This window comes from Myiozetetes cayanensis, unplaced genomic scaffold (assembly GCF_022539395.1).
Source record: "Myiozetetes cayanensis isolate MyiCay16 unplaced genomic scaffold, myiCay2020 scf58, whole genome shotgun sequence".
Classification (NCBI taxonomy): domain Eukaryota; kingdom Metazoa; phylum Chordata; class Aves; order Passeriformes; family Tyrannidae; genus Myiozetetes; species Myiozetetes cayanensis.
In genome coordinates this window covers 367,262-385,890 of record NW_026087831.1, presented here as the reverse complement: position 1 = coordinate 385,890, position 18,629 = coordinate 367,262, and the positions used below count along the sequence as shown (strand labels likewise).

General features: G+C 64.7%; 1 protein-coding gene across 1 annotated transcript; it reads left to right on the top strand.

Moving 5' to 3' along the window:
• The first annotated feature begins 282 nt into the window (after positions 1-282).
• Positions 283-18,383, top strand: FMNL1 (formin like 1). Its single transcript, XM_050334759.1, is given in 28 exon segments — positions 283-389; positions 6,372-6,455; positions 6,666-6,749; positions 6,837-6,910; positions 7,452-7,535; positions 7,735-7,869; positions 9,138-9,246; positions 9,476-9,552; positions 9,640-9,733; positions 10,020-10,094; positions 10,777-10,887; positions 10,971-11,120; positions 11,218-11,319; positions 11,414-11,654; positions 11,778-11,784; positions 11,881-12,056; positions 12,059-12,151; positions 12,267-12,388; positions 12,863-13,065; positions 13,306-13,540; positions 13,638-13,706; positions 13,805-13,885; positions 14,563-14,692; positions 14,779-14,942; positions 15,183-15,284; positions 15,534-15,632; positions 15,813-15,936; positions 16,862-18,383. Coding segments are annotated over 28 exon segments (3,174 nt in total). The 5' UTR covers positions 283-344; the 3' UTR covers positions 16,966-18,383.
• The last annotated feature ends 246 nt before the right edge of the window (positions 18,384-18,629 follow it).

Sequence of the window (18,629 nt, the reverse complement as noted above, 5' to 3'; positions counted from 1 at the left end):
CACACAGCCGGACTAAGCCCGGCCGCAGCAGCGCCGCTGAGCTCCCTCCCCGCAGTCGGGGCAGGTGCCGGGGCCGCCTCTGGCTGCGGCCGGGGCGGGGGGCTGGAGGGGGCGGGCTGAGGCGTTTATAGCGCGATAACGCCCCGGAGAAGTTGCAAACGCCGGCGAGCGGCGGCGGGGACGGGCGAGGACGAAGCTCGGCGCGGAACCGCAGCCGCCCCGCACCGCCCGCCATGGGCAACGCGGCCGGGGGCTGGAGGGGGCGCGGCGGGGCGGGAGCCCCGCGATCACCGCCTGCAGCCCGGGCCCCCCGCCGCCGCCGCCCCGCCGCCCCCCGCCAGCCCATGCCCGGGGCCGCCGAGCTGGAGGAGAGGTTCGGCCGCGTCCTGGTGAGCGGGGACGGGGCTTCGGACCCCTTGGGGGAGAGGTTCGGGGTGCTGGGGGGGATCCGCGACGGGGGTCCCGGACTTGCCACGGGACACCGGCTGGAGGGGGTCTGGAGCTGCCGGGGTTGGGGGCGTCTCTGAGCATCCCTGCCTGCACTTGCGTCCTTAGCATCGCTGTCACCGTCATCATCATGCTAATTACCATATTTTTACTATTATTCCATTATTCCATTAATTATTTAATTAATGTTCTTATTAATAACGATGATTTCCCCCTCCGCCACTCCTTTCCTCCCGGGTACACTCAGCCCTGCCCCGGGATGACCCCCCCAGCCGCTCCCGCACCGTCCCGGTTGCTTTCACGTTTGGAGGGGGGGTCCCAGCCCCCCCAAACTCTTGGGGTGACTCCGAGTCCCCCGGACCCCGCGGAGGCTCCACCATGGCGGGATGGGCGGCAGGGCCGGAGCGCCGCAGGCAGCCGGTGCTGCGGATGGCGGTGCTTGGCTCACCTCTTCCTCCTCCTCCTCCTCCTCCTCCTCCTCTCCCCGCAGCCGGGGAAGCCCCCCGGCATCGCTCCGGGCCTCCCGCGGGGCGGGGGGGTGAGAGCTGCGTTCCCATGGGATGAATGGATGGATGGATGGATGGATGAGCGGATGGCAGCTCCTTGGAACACTCGGCGCTGCGGGAGATCGGCTCCCGCCCGCTCCCTCCGTCCTTGAGCGGGGCCGGCCGGCCGTGACCTTCGCGCCGGGATGGCCGCGGGGAGCCGGCCACGCTCCACTCGCGTCCCTGCCAGCCCCAGAAATGCTCCGTGGGGGAAAAAAAATTGCTGCTTTAATCCCCTGATCCCCCCCGCCCTGGGATCTCGGGAGATGGAGCCTGTTCGCCCATCCCGTGCCGGGAGCACGAGCTCCCATGGATGCAGCGGGATCTGCCCGGTGGGATTCCCCGCCGCAGCCCCGAGCACAAATTATTTGGAAGCTTTTAAACTCATGGCGTTTTTTGGGGGGGGATTATTTGGGGATGAGCATCTCAGCCAGAGCCCCTGGAGCTTCTCTGCCACCAGCATCGGCTCCGGGGCGGTGATGGCACAGGGACCCCCAAAACACCAAGGTGGGGGTTTGCCGTGGGACGCCCATGTTGGAGGGTGGCTGAGCAGGGTGGTGGCGCCTGTGATGGCTCCGGGTGTCACAGCAGTGGTGGCAGGAGGGGACAGGCAGCCGGGGGAACCTCGGGGTGTTTCCGCTGCCTCAGCGAGGCCCCAGGAAGCGCCGCTTTCCTCCGGGCTGAGTCCAGCAGGTTGGAAATCCTAAAAAAAGTGGTCAGAAAAGGGGAAAACGCTGCTCCAGGTCCTCGGTGCCACCCTGTCTGCCTTCATCCAGAGGGAAAGCCCTTTCCCAGGAGCAGGGGGCACCCAGGGGGCTGCAGATGGGAACCGGGTGTCTTGTGAAACCGGTTGTCCCAATCCCGCTTCCTCCTTTCGCAGGGTCCCTTCCCCCTTCTCACAGCCTGGGGGGATGGGACAGGGGGTCCCTCTGCCCTCACCCACCATGAACACGTTCCTTGACTCTGGGTTCAACTTTTCCACCTGCTGAGCTGGTGAGATCAGTGCTGGAGCAGGTGATGAGCTGGGAATCTCCCAGTGGGACATGATCCAGATCTGGCAGGTTGCCATGGTTACAGTGATGCTTTGAGAGCTCAGGGCAAACCACTTTCGGGCTGGACATCCTGAACTGGGAGAGGTGTTGGGGCAAAGCCTTGGCAGAAAAGCCAATGCGGGAGCCCAGGGGTTCCAACATCTCCGGGAAGGGGATGGATAAATCCACCACCTGCCAAGAAATGAGGAATTTATTTTCCCAGAACTTTATTCCCCAAAAAGTTGGCTCCTTCCCAGCTGGGGCACTGTGGCAGATGCCACTTTGGCAGAGTGACGGGAGGGTTGTCCCGTGCCAAGTGGTTTGAGATGTGCCGAGGTGGCTTTTTGGGATGGAGCGGAGGAAGAGCATCTTTGCTGCTGGGATGGGAATGCTCAGGTGCTCCTGCTTGGAGCAACCAGGATTTTTCTCCCTTTGCACGTCAAGAGGCAATACTGGGAATACAGAAGTGAAACTGTGAGTTGGGGTGTGGTGGAGGGAAAGCCAAAATCACCTGGGAGCATTAGGCTGGAACCTTGGGAATGGGGGCTGATGGGGACAGGGTGTGCTCCACCAGGGAGCTTTTCCTTGTCTGGAGGCTTTGCTGCCTCTTCTCCCAGGTCCTGGGGGAGCACATGGCACACGTCACCGCTGCAGATGTTTGCAGATGTTTGCAGATGTGCTGTTGGCCTCAGGAACGGGTCACCAGTGAGCCCTGGCTGTGTCGGCCTCAGCTCAACCAGGAAACAAAGCTGGTGCTCGGCTTCCTGCTGGATCCGCCCCCAGCCCGGTCCTGGTGTCCAAGGCTGGCTGGGTGATGTGGGGCTGTGCTGGGGTGTCCCCAAGGGGGACATGGGCCCTGCTGTGGGGACAGAAGTAGCCTGTGAGGTGAGAGCTGCCGAGTCAGGGACTGGGGAGGGTGTCCTCGTGCAGGGCTCCCCCGCGTGAACCAGGAGGATCCAGCAGGGATGAGGACACGGGGACAGGATCAGGCTCCTCTCTTTGGCCTGTGCAACAGTAGCTTCCTAAAATAGAGCAGGAGCCGCGGGCGGCAGTGGCCATCCCCCTCAGCCACCCCCACAGCAGGACCGGCCATCCTGGGGACCCGCCCGCTCCTCCTCCGGCCTGTCCCCGCCTGCCACGGGGAGGGGTTGGGACCTGGATGGACCCAGGGAGTCCCTGATGGGATGAGCTCGCCCTGGGAGTGTCACCCAGCCTGGCTTGCTGCGTGCTGTGGGTCAGGGGAGCCCTGTGTGGGCTGATCCTGCTGATCCCAGGGTCCTGCTGAACCAGGATCCAGCCTGACCCCAGTGCTGATCCTCAGCAAGAGGCAGTCGGGGTCACTGGAGGGAACACCATGGGACAGCTGACACTGCATGTCCGAAACCCCCTCAGGTGGGAGCATTGTGCTCTGTGGCCACGAGGGGTGGAGCATCCCCAGGACAGAGCATCCCAGGGATGCAGCATCCCAGAAGTCCCACACAGGGGTGGGATGAGGGTGCTGGGTGCCAGCTGGAGGGTGCTGGAGGAGGGGAGGTGTGATGTGGCTGCTGGGGGCGAGTCCCTGCGGCCTCTCCATCCTTGTCCCCCAACAAGGATGAGAAGGAAGAGGACTGACTCCTTTGGCCTCCCAGACACCTGGAGATGTTTGTCCTTCCTGCAGCCAGAGCCCCTAAACCACCATTTGGGGTGACTCCCTGCCCTGTGGTGGGCAGGGTTGGTGCCTGGTGCCTGGACTGGGATAATCCCCCATGCCATGTGCTGTCAAGGCTTTCCATCCCCTCTCCATGGATGCACATCCCCTTGTGCCCCAGAAACGGTGCTGCCAGGGCTCAGCCTGGTTCTCAGGCAGGTTTTCCAGCACAAGCCCTCCCGTGGAAGATGCCGGAACGTTCCGTGCCGGGGTTTGGAGCAGAGCTCTGCTCAGCCCGGCTCCGCTCACGTGTGGAACAAAAAGAAGTGTCTGACGCCCAAAATAGCTCTGTCCCCCACCGGCCAGGAAAGGAAAAGGTCGTTTTGTACCAGAAAATGATGTCGGTGCTGCTTCACCTCCTCCCAGTCTTGGTTTTATTGTCAGGCAAAACCCTGCTCGGCCCCACGGCCGTGTCAGGTCCCAGCTGGCTCAACCCAGCACTGGGCATGGCTGGGATGGCTCTGTGGGCTCCGTGGCACCTCTGTCACAGCAGGGGACGTTTGGGGCACTCACTGAGTGGGCTATCAGGCTGGGGGAGGCTGGGAAGCCCCACACAGGGGTGGGATGAGGGTGCTGGATGAGGGGAGGTGGGATGTGGCTGCTGGGCTGTGACAAGTCCCTGTGGCCTCTCCATCCTTGTCCCCCAAAGAGGAGGAGGAGGACTGAGTCCTTCCCCTGACACCTCTGGGGTGCTCAGCTGCTGCTCTGCCCCACATCACACCCCCACCCAGCCCCACAGCCCCCACACCACCGGTCCCCCCTCCCCGGCAGGAAACGAGAACCGGTTTCTTTGTTTCTTTGTGCTGCTGCTGACGCTCCACAGGAGCCACTTCCTCCACCCCCCAGCACCACATGCCCACCCGGGACGCAGCCACCACCCTGTTTGTACCCAGACTGTGCCACATCCTGCCACCCCTCCCAGTCCTGCCCTCGAGGAAGGGACTGCAGGGCCTGGTGGGCAGAGCCACCTCTGCAGGGACATCCCGGCATCCCCCTGCCCCCCCTGCACCCTTGTGGTGGGTCCTGTGCCACTGGAGACCTGGTTTGTCCAGGTCCCACACGTGGTGACTGGAAGAGCTGGTCCATGTGGCAGGTGCCACCATCCCCTCTTAGCCTAGGGGAGCGTCCCCACAGAGCGTGTCCCCATCCACAGAGGGTGCCACAGGTGCTGATGGAGCTCTAGGTGGGGTGTTTGGGTGCGTGGTCCCTCTTGCCACAGCCCTGTCCCTTGGTCTGACCCTCCAGGAGGGCCTCACCCATCCCAAAGATGGCAGCTCAGGGACCACGAGGATGGGGCTGCCCTGCAGTGGGGACATCCAGGCGTTGTTGTCACCCTGCCCATCCCAGGCCCCACCTGGCTCCTGTGGCTTCCCAATGAGGCTATTTCTGACCCTGCACCCTAATTGTACCCCCTCTGCCCAGCTCCCCATGTGAGCCATCCCCTGGCCCAATCCAACTCCTCCCTCCCACATCTCCTGGTTTTGGCTTCTTGCGAAAGCAGCTCGACAGGTCCTTGGTTGGGGGTGGGGGCGAGGTTCCCCTTCCTGCCCCGCCACCGTGGCACCTCTCGTCCTGGCCCTGCTCCTCTGTGGGCAACCAACCCCCTGGGAGATGCCTTTCCCCGGGGATGTGGTTGTTCCAGGGCTGTGTTCACCCCACGTCCCCGTCCTCATCGCCGGGGAACCCCAGGACTGGGGTTGAAGGTGACCTGGGGCCCTGCGGTGCCTCCACGTTCCCGGGCAAGCTGGACCACCAAAAACTGGCTGTTTTGGCAAAATAAACCACCTGTGACCTGAGCTGAGCTCCTGCCTGGCCCAGGCCATGGTGGGACACCCCGTGGTGCCACCAGAGCACCCCGGAGGCGGGAGCTGCCCCGGGGCCTCCCAGAGCGGTTTCGGCAGCGCCTCGCGCCGCTCCCGGAGCGGAAACCACGTCATGTCCTGCCGGGGCGGCCGGGGGGGCTGGGGGGCTGTGGTTGTGCAACAGTGGCACGGAGGGACACCAGCCCTGGCCCTGACATCATGTCTCTCACGAAGCACTGATTTCCCCAGACGGGCCCGTCACGCACCCATGGCCGGGGGACTGGGTGGTGACCATCACCCTCCAGCAGGGCCCGGCCTCCTGGGCCCCTCAGTGTGTCACCAGCCTGTGTCCCCACTCCTCAACCTGGGCACCTGGTGTACTCGTGACATGGATGGATGGGGCCAATTCCTCCCCCTGTCCCCAACCCGCCCTCCTCGTGGGGACGTATCCATGGGATGCTCACATCGTGGGAATGGTGGTGTTCCCATCCTTCCACCAATGTGCCCATGGTTCTATCAGAGTCCCCATCCTGGGAATGGTGCTCTCATTGTCCCATCAGTGTCCCCATTGTCCCACTCCTGTCCCCATTGTCTCACCAGTGTCCCGATCTTCCCACTGGAATCCTCATGTCCCACCAGTGTCCCCATTGTCCCACCAGTGTCCTCATCCTCCCACCATTGTTCCCCATGATCTCACCACTGTCCCCATCGTCCCACTGGTATTCCCATGTCCCACTGGTGTCCCCAGCCTCCCAGTGCTGAGCAAGGGCAGCTGGTGCTGGGTGAGCAGTGGGTGTTGCAGCCCCAGGGGGTGTTTTTGGGGTGCCCCCCAACGCTGCCACCCTTCACCCCACAGAATTCCATGAACCTGCCCCCGGACAAGATGAAACTGCTCAACCAGTACGACAATGAGAAGAAGTGGGAGCTGATCTGTGACCAGGTGAGGTCTGGGCTCCCTGTCCCCAAGTGCCACTCGTGGCACCCGGCTGTGCACCCACCTCGTCAGTGACACGGCGCCTCGTTAACCTCATTAAGCATCGATGGAGCACATCGGGGGTGGGGACAGGGACACGGTGGCTGCTGTGGGGACGGTGGCAGGTCCCCGTGCCTGGCAGGTGGCCCAGTTTCAGCCTCTCTCTGGGGTTTGTAGGAGCGTTTCCAGGTGAAAAACCCCCCGTCCGCCTACATCCAGAAGCTGAAGAGCTACGTGGACACGGGTGGCGTCAGCAGGAAGGTGAGGGGTCCCCCTTGCACCCCGACCCCCTGGTCCCCATCCCATCCTGGGCACAGGGACAGAGCCAACCATTGTCCCCATCCACAGTTCAAGAGGCGAGTGCAGGAGTCCACGCAGGTGCTCAGGGAGCTGGAGATTTCCTTGAGGACCAACTACATCGGGTAAGGACAGGGTGTCACTGTCACCCAGCGCTGCCACTGTCCCCGGGATGGGGCTGGACACGCTGCTGGCTCTGGATGGGTGGTGACAGCGGGATGTGGAGGCTCATGGTCTCACCCTGTTCCCCTGGAGAGGCTCTGATGGGAGGCTGGGGGTGCTGTAGGACCTGAACCCCATGTTGGCTGTGGTACCCCCTGGGTGCCAGGAAGGACCCTGCCCCCCACCCAGGGTGCCCTGACCCCTTGTGGGGTGCTGGGTGGTCCCCAGGGCCAGGCTGTCCCATCATGGCAGCAGTGGCAGTGGTGGCAGTGGTGGCAGTGGTGGCAGCAGAGCCCTCGGGCTGTGCCCCCCACACATCAGGAGTGGGGTTCCCCATGGCGCTCACCTGCCTCGGAGAGCTGCCAGCCCATGGTGCCACCTCATGTCCCCAGCGTGTCCCACCCTCGCTGGGCACCTCTGAGCAGGGGATGGCTCTGCTGAGGGTCTGGGGAAGGGAGGATGAGAGGGGGCTGGTGGAGCACACTAACCCTCTGCATCCTCCAGCTGGGTCCAGGAGTTCCTCAACGAGGAGAACAAGGGGCTGGACGTGCTGCTGCAGTACCTCGCCTTCGCCCAGTGCTCCGTCGCGTACGTGTCCCCAGCTGTCCTGTCCTCAAGGCTGGGATCAGCCTCCCCTGGGGCTCAGCAGGGTCCTGGGGGTGCTCTCCCCTGTCACTGGAGCAATGGAGCTCTGGATGCTCCACAGCTGGGGCCCCAACGTCCCTGGGGATCCCAGAGGGGGCACCTGCCACACCTCACCCATCCCCGTGTCCCCACGGGCCACCAGGTATGACATGGAGAGCGCAGAGAACAGCAGCCCCGGCTCCGACAAGGGCAAGGAGCAGTCGCTGGAGGACCTGAACAAAAGCACCTCCTCGTCCCCCACGCAGGGCTCCTCCAAGCCGCGGCCCCTCACTGTAAGGTAACGTGTGGTCCCGTCCCCACCTGTCCCCCTGTCCCTGTGCCGTGTCCCCCCCGCTCCCCGCCTCGCTGCACCCACCCCCCGCCCCCGGCCGCGCCGTGCTTGGAGAGGGGCTCGGCAGGGAGACGCAGGCCCGGCCCTAAAAATGGGTCCCCATAACACGCCCGGTGCTAAAAGTGGGTCCTCGGTGCTGGTTTGGGGGGACAAAGCCCTCAAGGGCCAAGCCCTGCCTGGAGCTGGGCTGGATCTGTGCCCCCCACTGCGACCCTCGGAGGGATGCTCTGGGTGAAACCCAGGAATAAACAAAAATCGGAGGTGCTGGAGGTTTTGAGGGGAGCAAATCGCACCCCCCTGGTTTAAACCCGGGTCGGAGGAACGGGCCTGTGTCCCCCCAAGCCGGTCCCGGTGGCTGGTGGCTCTCGCTTGGCGCCGCTCGCCCGCAGCCCCGTCTAACCCCGCTCTTCTCTTGCACGCTGCCGGGGACGCGCTGACGGTAGGTGACGGTGACGGGGCACCGGAGGGACGGGGACACCCCACGGGACCCCGCTGCTGGTCACCCGTAGAGGGGACAGGGCCTACAGGGCATCCCCGGTGGGCGGGGGGGGGTCCCGGGGATACCCCACCGCGGTCACCCGGGAGCTGTAACGCGGCACCCCGGGGAGCGAGGGGGTCCCTCGCAGCCTGTAGCAGCTCTGGAGGAGCCGAGGTGTCCCTGCCAGCCCCAGGGACAGGTCAGGAGGGGACGTTGCACCCGCAGGGGGTCCCATCCGTTGTCCCCCCACCACCCCCGTGTCCCCGAGCGCGGGTGTCCCCGGGGGCGGCGCGGGAGCCCCGTTTCTCCCTCCTGTCCTGCAGGCTCTAACGCGCCTCCAGCTGCTGCCTCTCGAACCAGCACATCCACACCCTCCTCCGCCACGTCCACCCCAGCGCCCCCTGCGGTGCCCCGGGCAGCGATGGGGACAGTGCCCCCAGGTCACCCGGCAGCTCCTGCCCGCCCCGGTGAGCCTCCGAGACCACCCGTGTGCACGAGGGGCCCCCAAAATCCATCCCGCCCCGCCACCATCACCCCATCACCCCACCACCCCACGGGCTTCTAGACGGGCGCGGAACACGGCGGTTTCTCCCTCGGGGATGCAGCCGCCCGGGTCCCCTGGTGTCACCCCAACCCCGCTGCCACCCCCTCCTCCCCGAGCGCTGCCGCCCCTCCCCGCTTTGCGCTGCGCCCCGGGCCCCCCCGGCCCGCGCTCAGCTGCGCTCTCCCCGCGCAGGCTGAACCCCTCGCACAGCAGGAAGACGCTGCGCAACTCCCGCCTCGTCAGCCAGAAGGACGATGTCCACGTCTGCATCATGTGCCTCCGCGCCATCATGAACTACCAGGTGCGAGTGGGAGGGATCCGCGGGGATCCCGAAAAATCCCCAGCCTCTGCGGTGCCGGCGTCGGGCGAGGGTGAGGGGAGCGGTTCTTCATCCCCCTGCTCTGAGATGTCCTCACTCAGCCTCCCCTCTGGTGGGGACCTGGCGTGGGGGTGTCCCAAGGTCCCAGAGAGTCCTCGGGGTGGGGACAGGAGGACACACGACCCCATTAATGCTCCTTTTTGCCCCCTAGTCTGGCTTCAGCCTGGTGATGAACCACCCAGCCTGTGTCAATGAGATCACCCTGAGCCTCAACAACAAGAATGCCAGGTAGGACCTACCCCCTGTCCCTGTCCCTGTCCCTGTCCCCTCACCCAGCCCACAGCCCTGACCCCCTCATTCCCTGTGTCCCCACAGGACCAAGGCCCTGGTGCTGGAGCTCCTGGCTGCCGTCTGCCTGGTCCGGGGTGGCCACGACATCATCCTGGCTGCCTTCGACAACTTCAAGGAGGTGAGTCCCCAGCAGGGCCATCAGTCCCCACACGGGCAGCCCTGCTCTGCCTGGGTTCCTGCCTCAGTGTCCCTGTGTGTGGCACCATCCTGAACACTCCCATGTCCTGGCTCTCCCGGGGATGCTCCAGCCCTTGGGCTTGATGTCCCCACTCCAGCGCGTGTCCCCTGGGCCAGGTCCCATCGGGGCTGGGGTGGTGCCACTGGTGGGTGCCTCGTGCCCTACCACCCCTCTGGGCACCCCCAGCTGTGTCCCCCTGGCCCTCAGCCCCCTGCTCCCACCCCAGGTGTGCGGGGAGAAGAACCGCTTCGAGAAGCTGATGGAGTATTTCCGAAACGAGGACACCAACATCGACTTCATGGTGAGTGGCTCATGGGGCCAGTGCTGTGCTGTCCCCAGGCCATCACATCCCCAGGGGCTGCTGAGCCACCACAGTGTCCTGGGGGTGCCCTGTCCCAAGGGCTGCCAGGCTGTTGTGCTGTCCCCAGGCCACTGTGTCCCCAAGAGCCACTGAGCCTCAGCGCTGTCCCCAAGCCTTCATGTCCCAAAGAGCTTCTAAGATGCCACACTGTCCCCAGGCCAGCATATCCCAAGGGCTGCTGAGCCCCAGGTCATCGTGTCCCCAAGGCCACTGCACTGTCCCCAGGCCATTGGGTCTACAAGGGCTTCTAAACCACCACGCTGTCCCCAGGCCATTGTGTCCCAAGGACTGCTGAGCCACCGTGCTACCCCCAGGCCTTCATGTCCCCAAGGGTTCTAAGCCACCACACTGTCCCCAGACCTTTCTGTTCCTGAGGATGCCATGTTGTACCTGTGCCATAATAGCCCCAATGCCTCAGTGCTGTCCCCAGGCCTTCACGTCCCCAAGGCCACCGTGCTGTCCCTAAGCCATGATTCCCCTAAGGGCTGCTGGGCCACTGGTCCTTCCCCACATCCCTGGGGATATGAAGCCACCACACTCTCCCCATTGTCCTCGAGGGTCACCATTGCCCCATGCACTGCCCATGGCACCGTGGTGCCACCCCCGTGCCGTGTCCCCGCAGGTGGCCTGCATGCAGTTCATCAACATCGTGGTGCACTCGGTGGAGAACATGAACTTCCGCGTGTTCCTGCAGTACGAGTTCACCCACCTGGGGCTGGACCAGTACCTGGAGGTGGGTGATCCCGAAGGGCTGGGGGTGCTGTGGGGGTGAGGGGGGACACACCAGCACCACCCCTGACGGGTGTCCCACGGCAGAGCCTGCGCCTCACCGAGAGCGACAAGCTGCAGGTGCAGATCCAAGCCTACCTGGACAACGTCTTCGACGTGGGGGCCATGCTGGAGGACTCGGAGACCAAGACGGCGGTGCTGGAGCACATGGAGGAGCTGCAGGAGCTCGTCAGCCAGGTGGGCCGTGGGCGCGTGGGCAGGAGCCGCTGACGCAAAGCCCCGAGGGAGGGACGGGGACGGCGGGGCTGAGCCGGCGGCGCCTCGTCCCCCACAGCTGACGGAGAAGCTGCAGGATGCGGAGAACGACTCCATGGCCAAGATAGCGGAGCTGGAGAAGCAGCTGAGCCAGGCACGGCGGGAGCTGGAGGCGCTGCGGGTGAGCACCCACGGGTGGGTGGAGAGAGGGCTGGGGGTTTGGGGTCCAAGTGGGACACTGGTGACCCCAGTGCCGGGGGTTGTCACCTCCCCAGGAGCAGCTGAGCCCCCCGCGGCCGCCCAGCCCGCCGTCCCCGCAGCCCCAGGAGTGCTACCGGCTGGCGCTGGAGCGGCGGCTGGCGGAGCTGGAGGAGAAGGGGCTGGTGCAGATCCTGCGTGGGCCCGACGGGGACGTCGCCATCGAAATCGTCCCCGTTGTCATAGAAACGCCGGCAGCCCCCGTGGTTGCTGGAGAGGCCACCGCCGCCACCACTGTCACCACTGCCACCTGCACAGGTACCAGGGGTGCACGGGGACGAACCCTTCGTGGTGGGGACAGCTGGCACGGGGAGGGGTGGCAGCGTGTCTCGGGGCAGAGAGGCTGGGGCAGCTCCCGGGGATGTGCCCGGGGACTCAGAGCCCCTCGGTGGCAGAGGGGACACGGCGGTGGCACCGTGCCCTGCCCTGTCACCGTCTCACCCACCTCTTCTTTGCCTTGCAGATGCTCCGGCTCTGGCTCCAGCCCCACCTCCCCCCCCAGCGCCTGCTGCCCCCGCCCCCACCCCACCCCTCCACCCCCACCGCTGCCGGGGCTGAGCCTGTCCCCCACCCCCTGCCCCCCTCTGCCCACAGCCACCATCCCCCCGGCCCCTCCACTCCCGGGTGCCCAAGTGCCACCACCCCCACCACTCCCAGGGGGATGGAGGGCCCTGTGCCCCCCCCTCCACCACCCCCACCCCTGGGTGGGGAGCTCCCAGCCGGGCCTGGTGCCCCCCAAACCACCAACGGTTCAGGTGAGTGTGGCCCAGGGATGGTGGGGACGCCCCCCCAAGGTGGGGTCTGGGGGCACCCAGGGTGGGTTTTGACCCCCCACCCTGTGACGTGTCCCCCCTGCCCATGACCCCGCAGTGAAGGTGAAGAAGCCCATCCAGACCAAGTTCCGCATGCCCGTCTTCAACTGGGTGGCCCTGAAGCCGAGCCAGATCGATGGCACCGTGTTCACCGAGCTCAACGACGAGAAGGTGCTGCAGGTGAGGACACGAGGGGGCTGGAGGGGGCCAGAGGGACTGGAGGGGGGGACACAGGGGTATGGATGGGTCAGAGCTGCAGTCCATGCTGAGGTTGCCCCTGTACCCACCTGGTGTCACGGGGCTGCTGGAGGAGCTGGAGGTTGGAGCAGCTCCTTGGCACCACGGACAGGGACAACACAGAGTCTGGCATCCTTCTCCTGTCCCTCCATCCTTGTCCCTTTGCTCCATCCTCATCCTCACATCCTGTCCTTTTCTTCTTCCTCATCTCCATCCTCTGGTTGCCTCGTGCCCTCCTTACCCATTCCCTGTCCCCTTGTCTGTCCCTCTGCTTGTCCCCTTGTTCCATCCTCATCCCCTTGCTTCATCTTCATCCTCTCACTCCTCTTCCCCTTATCGTGATCCCCTGGCCCTGTCCCCACCCCAGATGTCCCGTGCCATCCCCCCGCCGTGCCCTCAGCCCTGTGTCCCCCGCAGGAGCTGGACATGAGTGACTTTGAGGAGCAGTTCAAGACCAAGGCGCAGGGCCCTGCCTTGGACATCAGCGCCCTCAAGACCAAGGCCACCCAGAAGGCCCCCAGCAAGGTGACCCTCATGGAGTCCAACCGGGCCAAGAACTTGGCCATCACCCTGCGCAAGGGCGGCCGCAGCATCCAGGACATCTGCACTGCCATCGAGACGTGAGTGTCCCCTGCGAGGGCGGGCACAGCCCGGCTGGAATGAGGGGTTGGGATGGTCTGGGGGCGTGCTGGGATGCAGGGACCAGAATGGAGGGATTCAGGAAATAGGAACCAGATATGAGATGGAGGGATGCAGGGGCAGAGATGAAGGGATCATGAAGGGACCGGCTGTGGGGGTAGAGGGAGGATGGGACCCATCGTGGGTGCTGTGGCGGGGTCTGAGGTGTCCCCCCCTCCCAGGTACGACCAGCAAGCCCTGAGCCTCGACTTCCTGGAGCTGCTGCTGCGCTTCCTGCCCACGGAGTACGAGCGGACGCTGATCGGGAAGTTCGAGCGGGAGCAGCGGCCGCCGGAGGAGCTGTCGGACGAGGACCAGTTCATGATCCGCTTCAGCAAGATCCCCCGCCTGGCCGAGCGCATGAACGTCATGATCTTCCTGGGCAACTTCAGCGACACGGCCCAGCTGCTCACGCCCGTGGGTGCCGGGCACGGGCGGGGCGGGGGCTGTGAAGGGGTGGGGGCCTCCTGCACCCACCTCATGTGTTCCCTCCCTCCCTCCCTCCCTCCCACAGCAACTCAACGCCATCATCGCCGCCTCCATGTCCCTCAAGTCCTCCAGCAAACTGCGCCACATCCTCGAGGTGAGGACTTTGGGGGTGCATGGAGGGCTCTCCCCCAACCCCCCCCAGGGTGCCCTGCCCACCCCAGGTTGTGTCCCTGAGCTGTTGTGTCCCTGCAGATCGTCCTGGCCTTCGGGAATTACATGAACAGCAGCAAGCGGGGAGCAGCCTACGGCTTCCGCCTGCAGAGCCTCGACGCGGTAGGGCCGGCGTGGGGGGCTGCTCAGGGGCACTGGCACTGCCAGGGACCAGCCCTGGGCACAGGGGGACACAGGGACCAGCTGGAGGGATGAAAGGATCATCTGTAGGGTTTGGAAAGGCATGGAGAGCAGCTACAGGGATGCAGGGCACAGCTGTGGGGTAGGAGTGACACTAGAATCAACTGTGGGAATGGAGGGATGAAGAGATCATCAGTAGGGCAAGGAGAGGGAGTTAAAGGGATGAAGATACACAGGAACTGGCTGTGGGGTTGGAAGGATGGGAAACAGGTCTGGAGAGGGTAAGGGATTCAAGAACCAGCTGTGGGGATGAAGAAAGATGGGAAGCAGCCGTGGGGACGGAGAGAGGAAGGCCACGTGTGGAGATGGAGGGGATGTAGGGATGAAGACTCAGCCATGGGGATAGAGGGATGCAGAATGAACTGTGGGGTTGGAGGGAGGCAGACCCAGCCATGGGGATGGAGGAAGATGGGAATCAGCCATGGGGCTGGAGGGACGCAGACCTGGCAGTGGGGATGGAGGGGTGCAGATTCAGCCATGAGGATGGAGGGATGGAGGGATGCAGACCCAGCCACAGGGATGAAGGGCCAGCAGAGCTTGCCCTGGGCAGGGTGAGGGGCTGGTGGGGGCGGCTCAGGGCCGACACAGCTCTCCCCCAGCTCCTGGAGATGAAGTCCACGGATCGCAAGCAGACGCTGCTGCACTACCTGGTGCGGGTGATCACAGAGAAGTACCCGGAGCTCACGGGCTTCCACACCGAGCTGCACTTCCTCGACAAGGCGGGCACAGGTAGTGCCCACAGTCCCGGGCTGGGGGGTTGTGGCAGCCCCTGGTGCTCCCAGCCTGCCCTGACCCCGCTCTCATCCCCCCCACAGTGTCCCTGGACGGGGTCCTGCAGGACGTGCGGGGCCTCCAGCAGGGCATGGAGCTGACCCGCAGGGAGTTCATGCGGCAGGACGACAGCCCCGTGCTCAAGGACTTCCTCAAGGTCAACTCGGAGGTGATGGAGAAGCTGCAGGCTGACAGCAAAACCGCCAAGGTGGGTGCTGGGGTGGTGGGAGGGAGTAGGATTGGGCTCCCCGTTCCTACATGGGAACAACCCCGAGGTGCTCGCACCTCTGGCCCATGGGAGAGGCTCCCGGTTGGGATGTGGGTCCAGCAGGACAGGCAGGAGGGATATGGAGTGGGATGGTGAGGTGGGAGAGGCTGGAAGAGGGGAATGGGTGTTGGGTGCTGCTGCCCAGCCCCAGCCCCCACCTCGGGGTGTCTGTGCCCACAGGAGGCCTATGAGTCGGCTGTGGAGTATTTTGGGGAGAACCCCAAGACCAGTCCCCCCACCACCTTCTTCCCCATGTTCGTGCGCTTCATCAGAGCCTACAAGGTAGGAGAGGGCAGGAGGTGTCCTGTGTCTGAGGGTTGGGAGGGGATTTGGGGAGGGTCTGACCTCACTCTGGGCAACCAGCAGAAACCATGGGTGAGAGACCTGGGGAGACCCTGGGGCTTGGGAATGCCCTTTGGGAGGATCAGAGATGTTGGAGCTGGGTTGGGCTGAGCTGGGGGCTTTGAGGGGGGCTGCAGCCCTGCAGCAGGACCCCCGGGCTCAGCACACCCTTCCTGCCCCTCTCCCAAGAAAGCAGAGCAGGACATCGAGCTGTGGAAGAAACAAGAGGCTGCAGCCAAAGAGGCAGAAAACAGCCCCACCGGCAACGAGCAGCAACCGGAGGTGAAGGTGCTCCCATGTCCGTGTCCTGGTGGGGTCCCAGCTCCAGCCCCGAGTGGGCTGCATGGTGGGGAGGGACTAAACAGCTCCTGGGGAGGGAGAGCTGGGAGGGAGGTGAAGATGAGGGCACCCCAGGTCCCTTGGAGTGCGGGGGTGACCGCACCACTCACCCACACTGTTCCTCCCCAGCTGCCCATCCAGAAGGCCAAGCGGCAGCAGATGGACATGATCGCTGAGCTCAAGAAGAAGCAGATGGTGAAGGAGCCTCTCATCTACGAAGGCAAAGACGGGGCCATTGAGGACATAATTTCAGGTGAGAGATGATTTCAGGTGAGGGGCCGGGTGTCCAGCAGAAGACTCTCGCTCTGGGGGCTGCAGGGGCTCTCACAGGAGCTGGAGGGTCACCAAGCCCCACTGCAGGGATCAAACCCACCTGCAGCACCTTCCCATCCTACGTGGCCAAGCTCTCCCTGCCCTGTCTCATAGCTCTTCCTTCTATTCTGCTTCTTCCTCCTCTCTCCTCTCTGCTCCTCCTCCTCCTCGCTGTCTCTGGATCGCTCTGCTCAGCTCTGAAAACTGTCCCTTTCACGGCCCGGACGGGCAAACGCTCGTCCCGGCTCTTCTGCGACGTGAGCTACAACGAGGAGAGCCCTCTGTAGGTAACGTGGGGCAGGGGCTCGGTGCGGGTGGCCGGGGCTGCCGGGCTGTCCCCCCCGCCGGGGTTTGTCCCCACGCTGACTCTGCCCCACGCTGCACCCAATCCCGGGGGCACCTCGGCACCAGCCCCCCCGGTATGGGCACTGACAGCCGGGGGTTGGGGTCCCACGGGCTGTTTGGTTGTAGCTGCTGCTCCTCCTGTCACTGCATGTGGCTCTTGGCTCCTTCTGAGAGTTCTTGTTCCCAGATGGGCAAATCCCGGGCAGAGAGACAGGACAAGGGGAAAGGAGAGGTTTAGGTTAAATGTTGGGAAGAAATTGTTCACTGTGAGGAACAGGGCCTGGCACAGCTGTGGCTGCCCCTGGATCCCTGGAAGTGTCCAAGGCCAGGCTGGATGTGGCTTGGAGCAACCTGGGCTTAGTGGAAGGTGTCCCTGCCCGTGGCAGGGGGTGGGACTGGATGAGCTTTAATATCCCTTCCAACTCAAACCATTGTATGATTCCGTGATGGGCGGTGGGTTCCCAGCCCCCGCTGGGTGTGCAGTGAAGCTGAGCCGGTCCCTACCCTCTCCCCCGGTGCAGATCTGCGGAACAACCCGTACCGGCGGGGGGACAAGGGCCGCGGCAGCGCCAAGAAGCGGCCGGCGGGGCAGAGCCTGCAGGCGACGCCGGACATCGCGCTGTGACCGGCGGCGTCCCTGCAGCTCCAGGTCCGGGGCAGAACCATCCTCCCGACGCAGATGGGACCGCAGGATGTCACCCCACCGGCCCGGGGCTCCGCGGGGCGGGGGGACGGTGCCCGCTCCGAGCTGCTCCAGCCGCTTACCGTGCCAGCTCCCCCCTGCCCGCCCCGGGGTCTGGCGCAGGGACCCCCCCGCGCTTGCTTGGCGATGTCCCTGAGCTCCTCTCCCCCAGGGCTGGCAGGGCTGGGGGACCCTCCTGGGGACGGGCAGGGAAGGGGAGCGCAGAAAGGGCTGCAGCTTGTCCTGGAAGGCAAAGAGGGGCTGCCCCGTCCCTGCCCCGGCGCTGCCCCATCGCCCGCCCGCCGCGGGCCCAGCCCCGCACTGGTGTGTCCCACTCCTCAGCTTGCCGGTGCCTTGGATTCCCGCTGCGGGAGGGGAGGGGGTGTCACCCGGGACCCCGCGGTCCCCGCACATCTCCCGCACACCCCTCGGCCCCGCAGAGCCCCCTGAGAGCCGTGTCCTCCTCTGCTGCAGAGCTCCCGCCCTGGGCCCCTCCCGTACCCCAGGGCCCGGCAGCGGTGCTATTTTAACAGGGATTTTCTAAGTCTTCCTTCAAATTCCTCTGTGCTGCGGGAGCAGGGAATGGAACACCCACGTGCAGGGTGTCCCCAGGATCCCAAGGCTGTGCCGAGCAGCTGTTCCCAGGATCCCGGGGCTGGGCTGCTCCTCGCCGCAGGGGAGGCTCCGGAGCTGCGACAATCAGCAGCGGGGACAATCTCTGCGAGGTGGTGATGCCTCTGCTCACCTGCATCCCCCAAATCCGCCTCCGCTGTTGGGGCTGGAGCCTTTGGGGTCGCCCGTGTCCGTCAGCCCCGGGGGGGGCAGGAGCTGCTCCCCGTTTTGCGGGTGCCGGGCAGCCTCCAACAAACACGATCCCAAGGGCTGCGGCGTCGCTGCTGCCACCAGAGAGGCCCGAGAGCTGCACGAGCCTCCCGGTACCGCACTGGACCCGACCCCTCCATCCCTCCCCTGCCCCGCTGCTGCTGAGTGACCCCCCCCAAGGCCCCGCACTGTGGCAGTGAAGCCCCTCAGTGCATTCACTTGGTTAAACGGCCCCCGCTGCGAGGATGCGGCTGCACCTCCCTCCTCCTGTCCCTCCTCCTGTCCCTCCCTCCTCGCCAGTCCCAGCTTTAGCCCAGCTCAGCCCAGAGCAGCCGCTGCTTCCCGCTGTATTTAAGCTGCTTCAGCGCCGGCTCCGCGTCACCCGGGGAGGGGTGGGAAATGAATGTGTAACTTATAAATGCCTTTAAGCCAGAAATGTAAACCATTAACTGCTCATTTGTATACATTATTTTTATATACTGGAGGCCTGTTTAATTCTAAAGCAAAACTGGTAATAAAATGTCTCAGAGGATAAAGGACTTTGTCTGGGAGAAGGTTGGTTTGCAGGGAGGGGGGGATGCTGTGAAGGAGGGAGGGAGGGAGGAAGGGAGGATGGAGAGGAGGGAAGGAAGGACCAATGTCCAGGACAAAGCCCAACATGGGCTGTTCTTCCCTGGACTGGGCTGTCCTTGGAGCCAAGAGGGGGATGGATGGTGCTTCCCACTTGGACCACTGTGTCCAACTCTGGGGTCCTCAGGACATGAAGGACCTGTTGGATCAAGTCC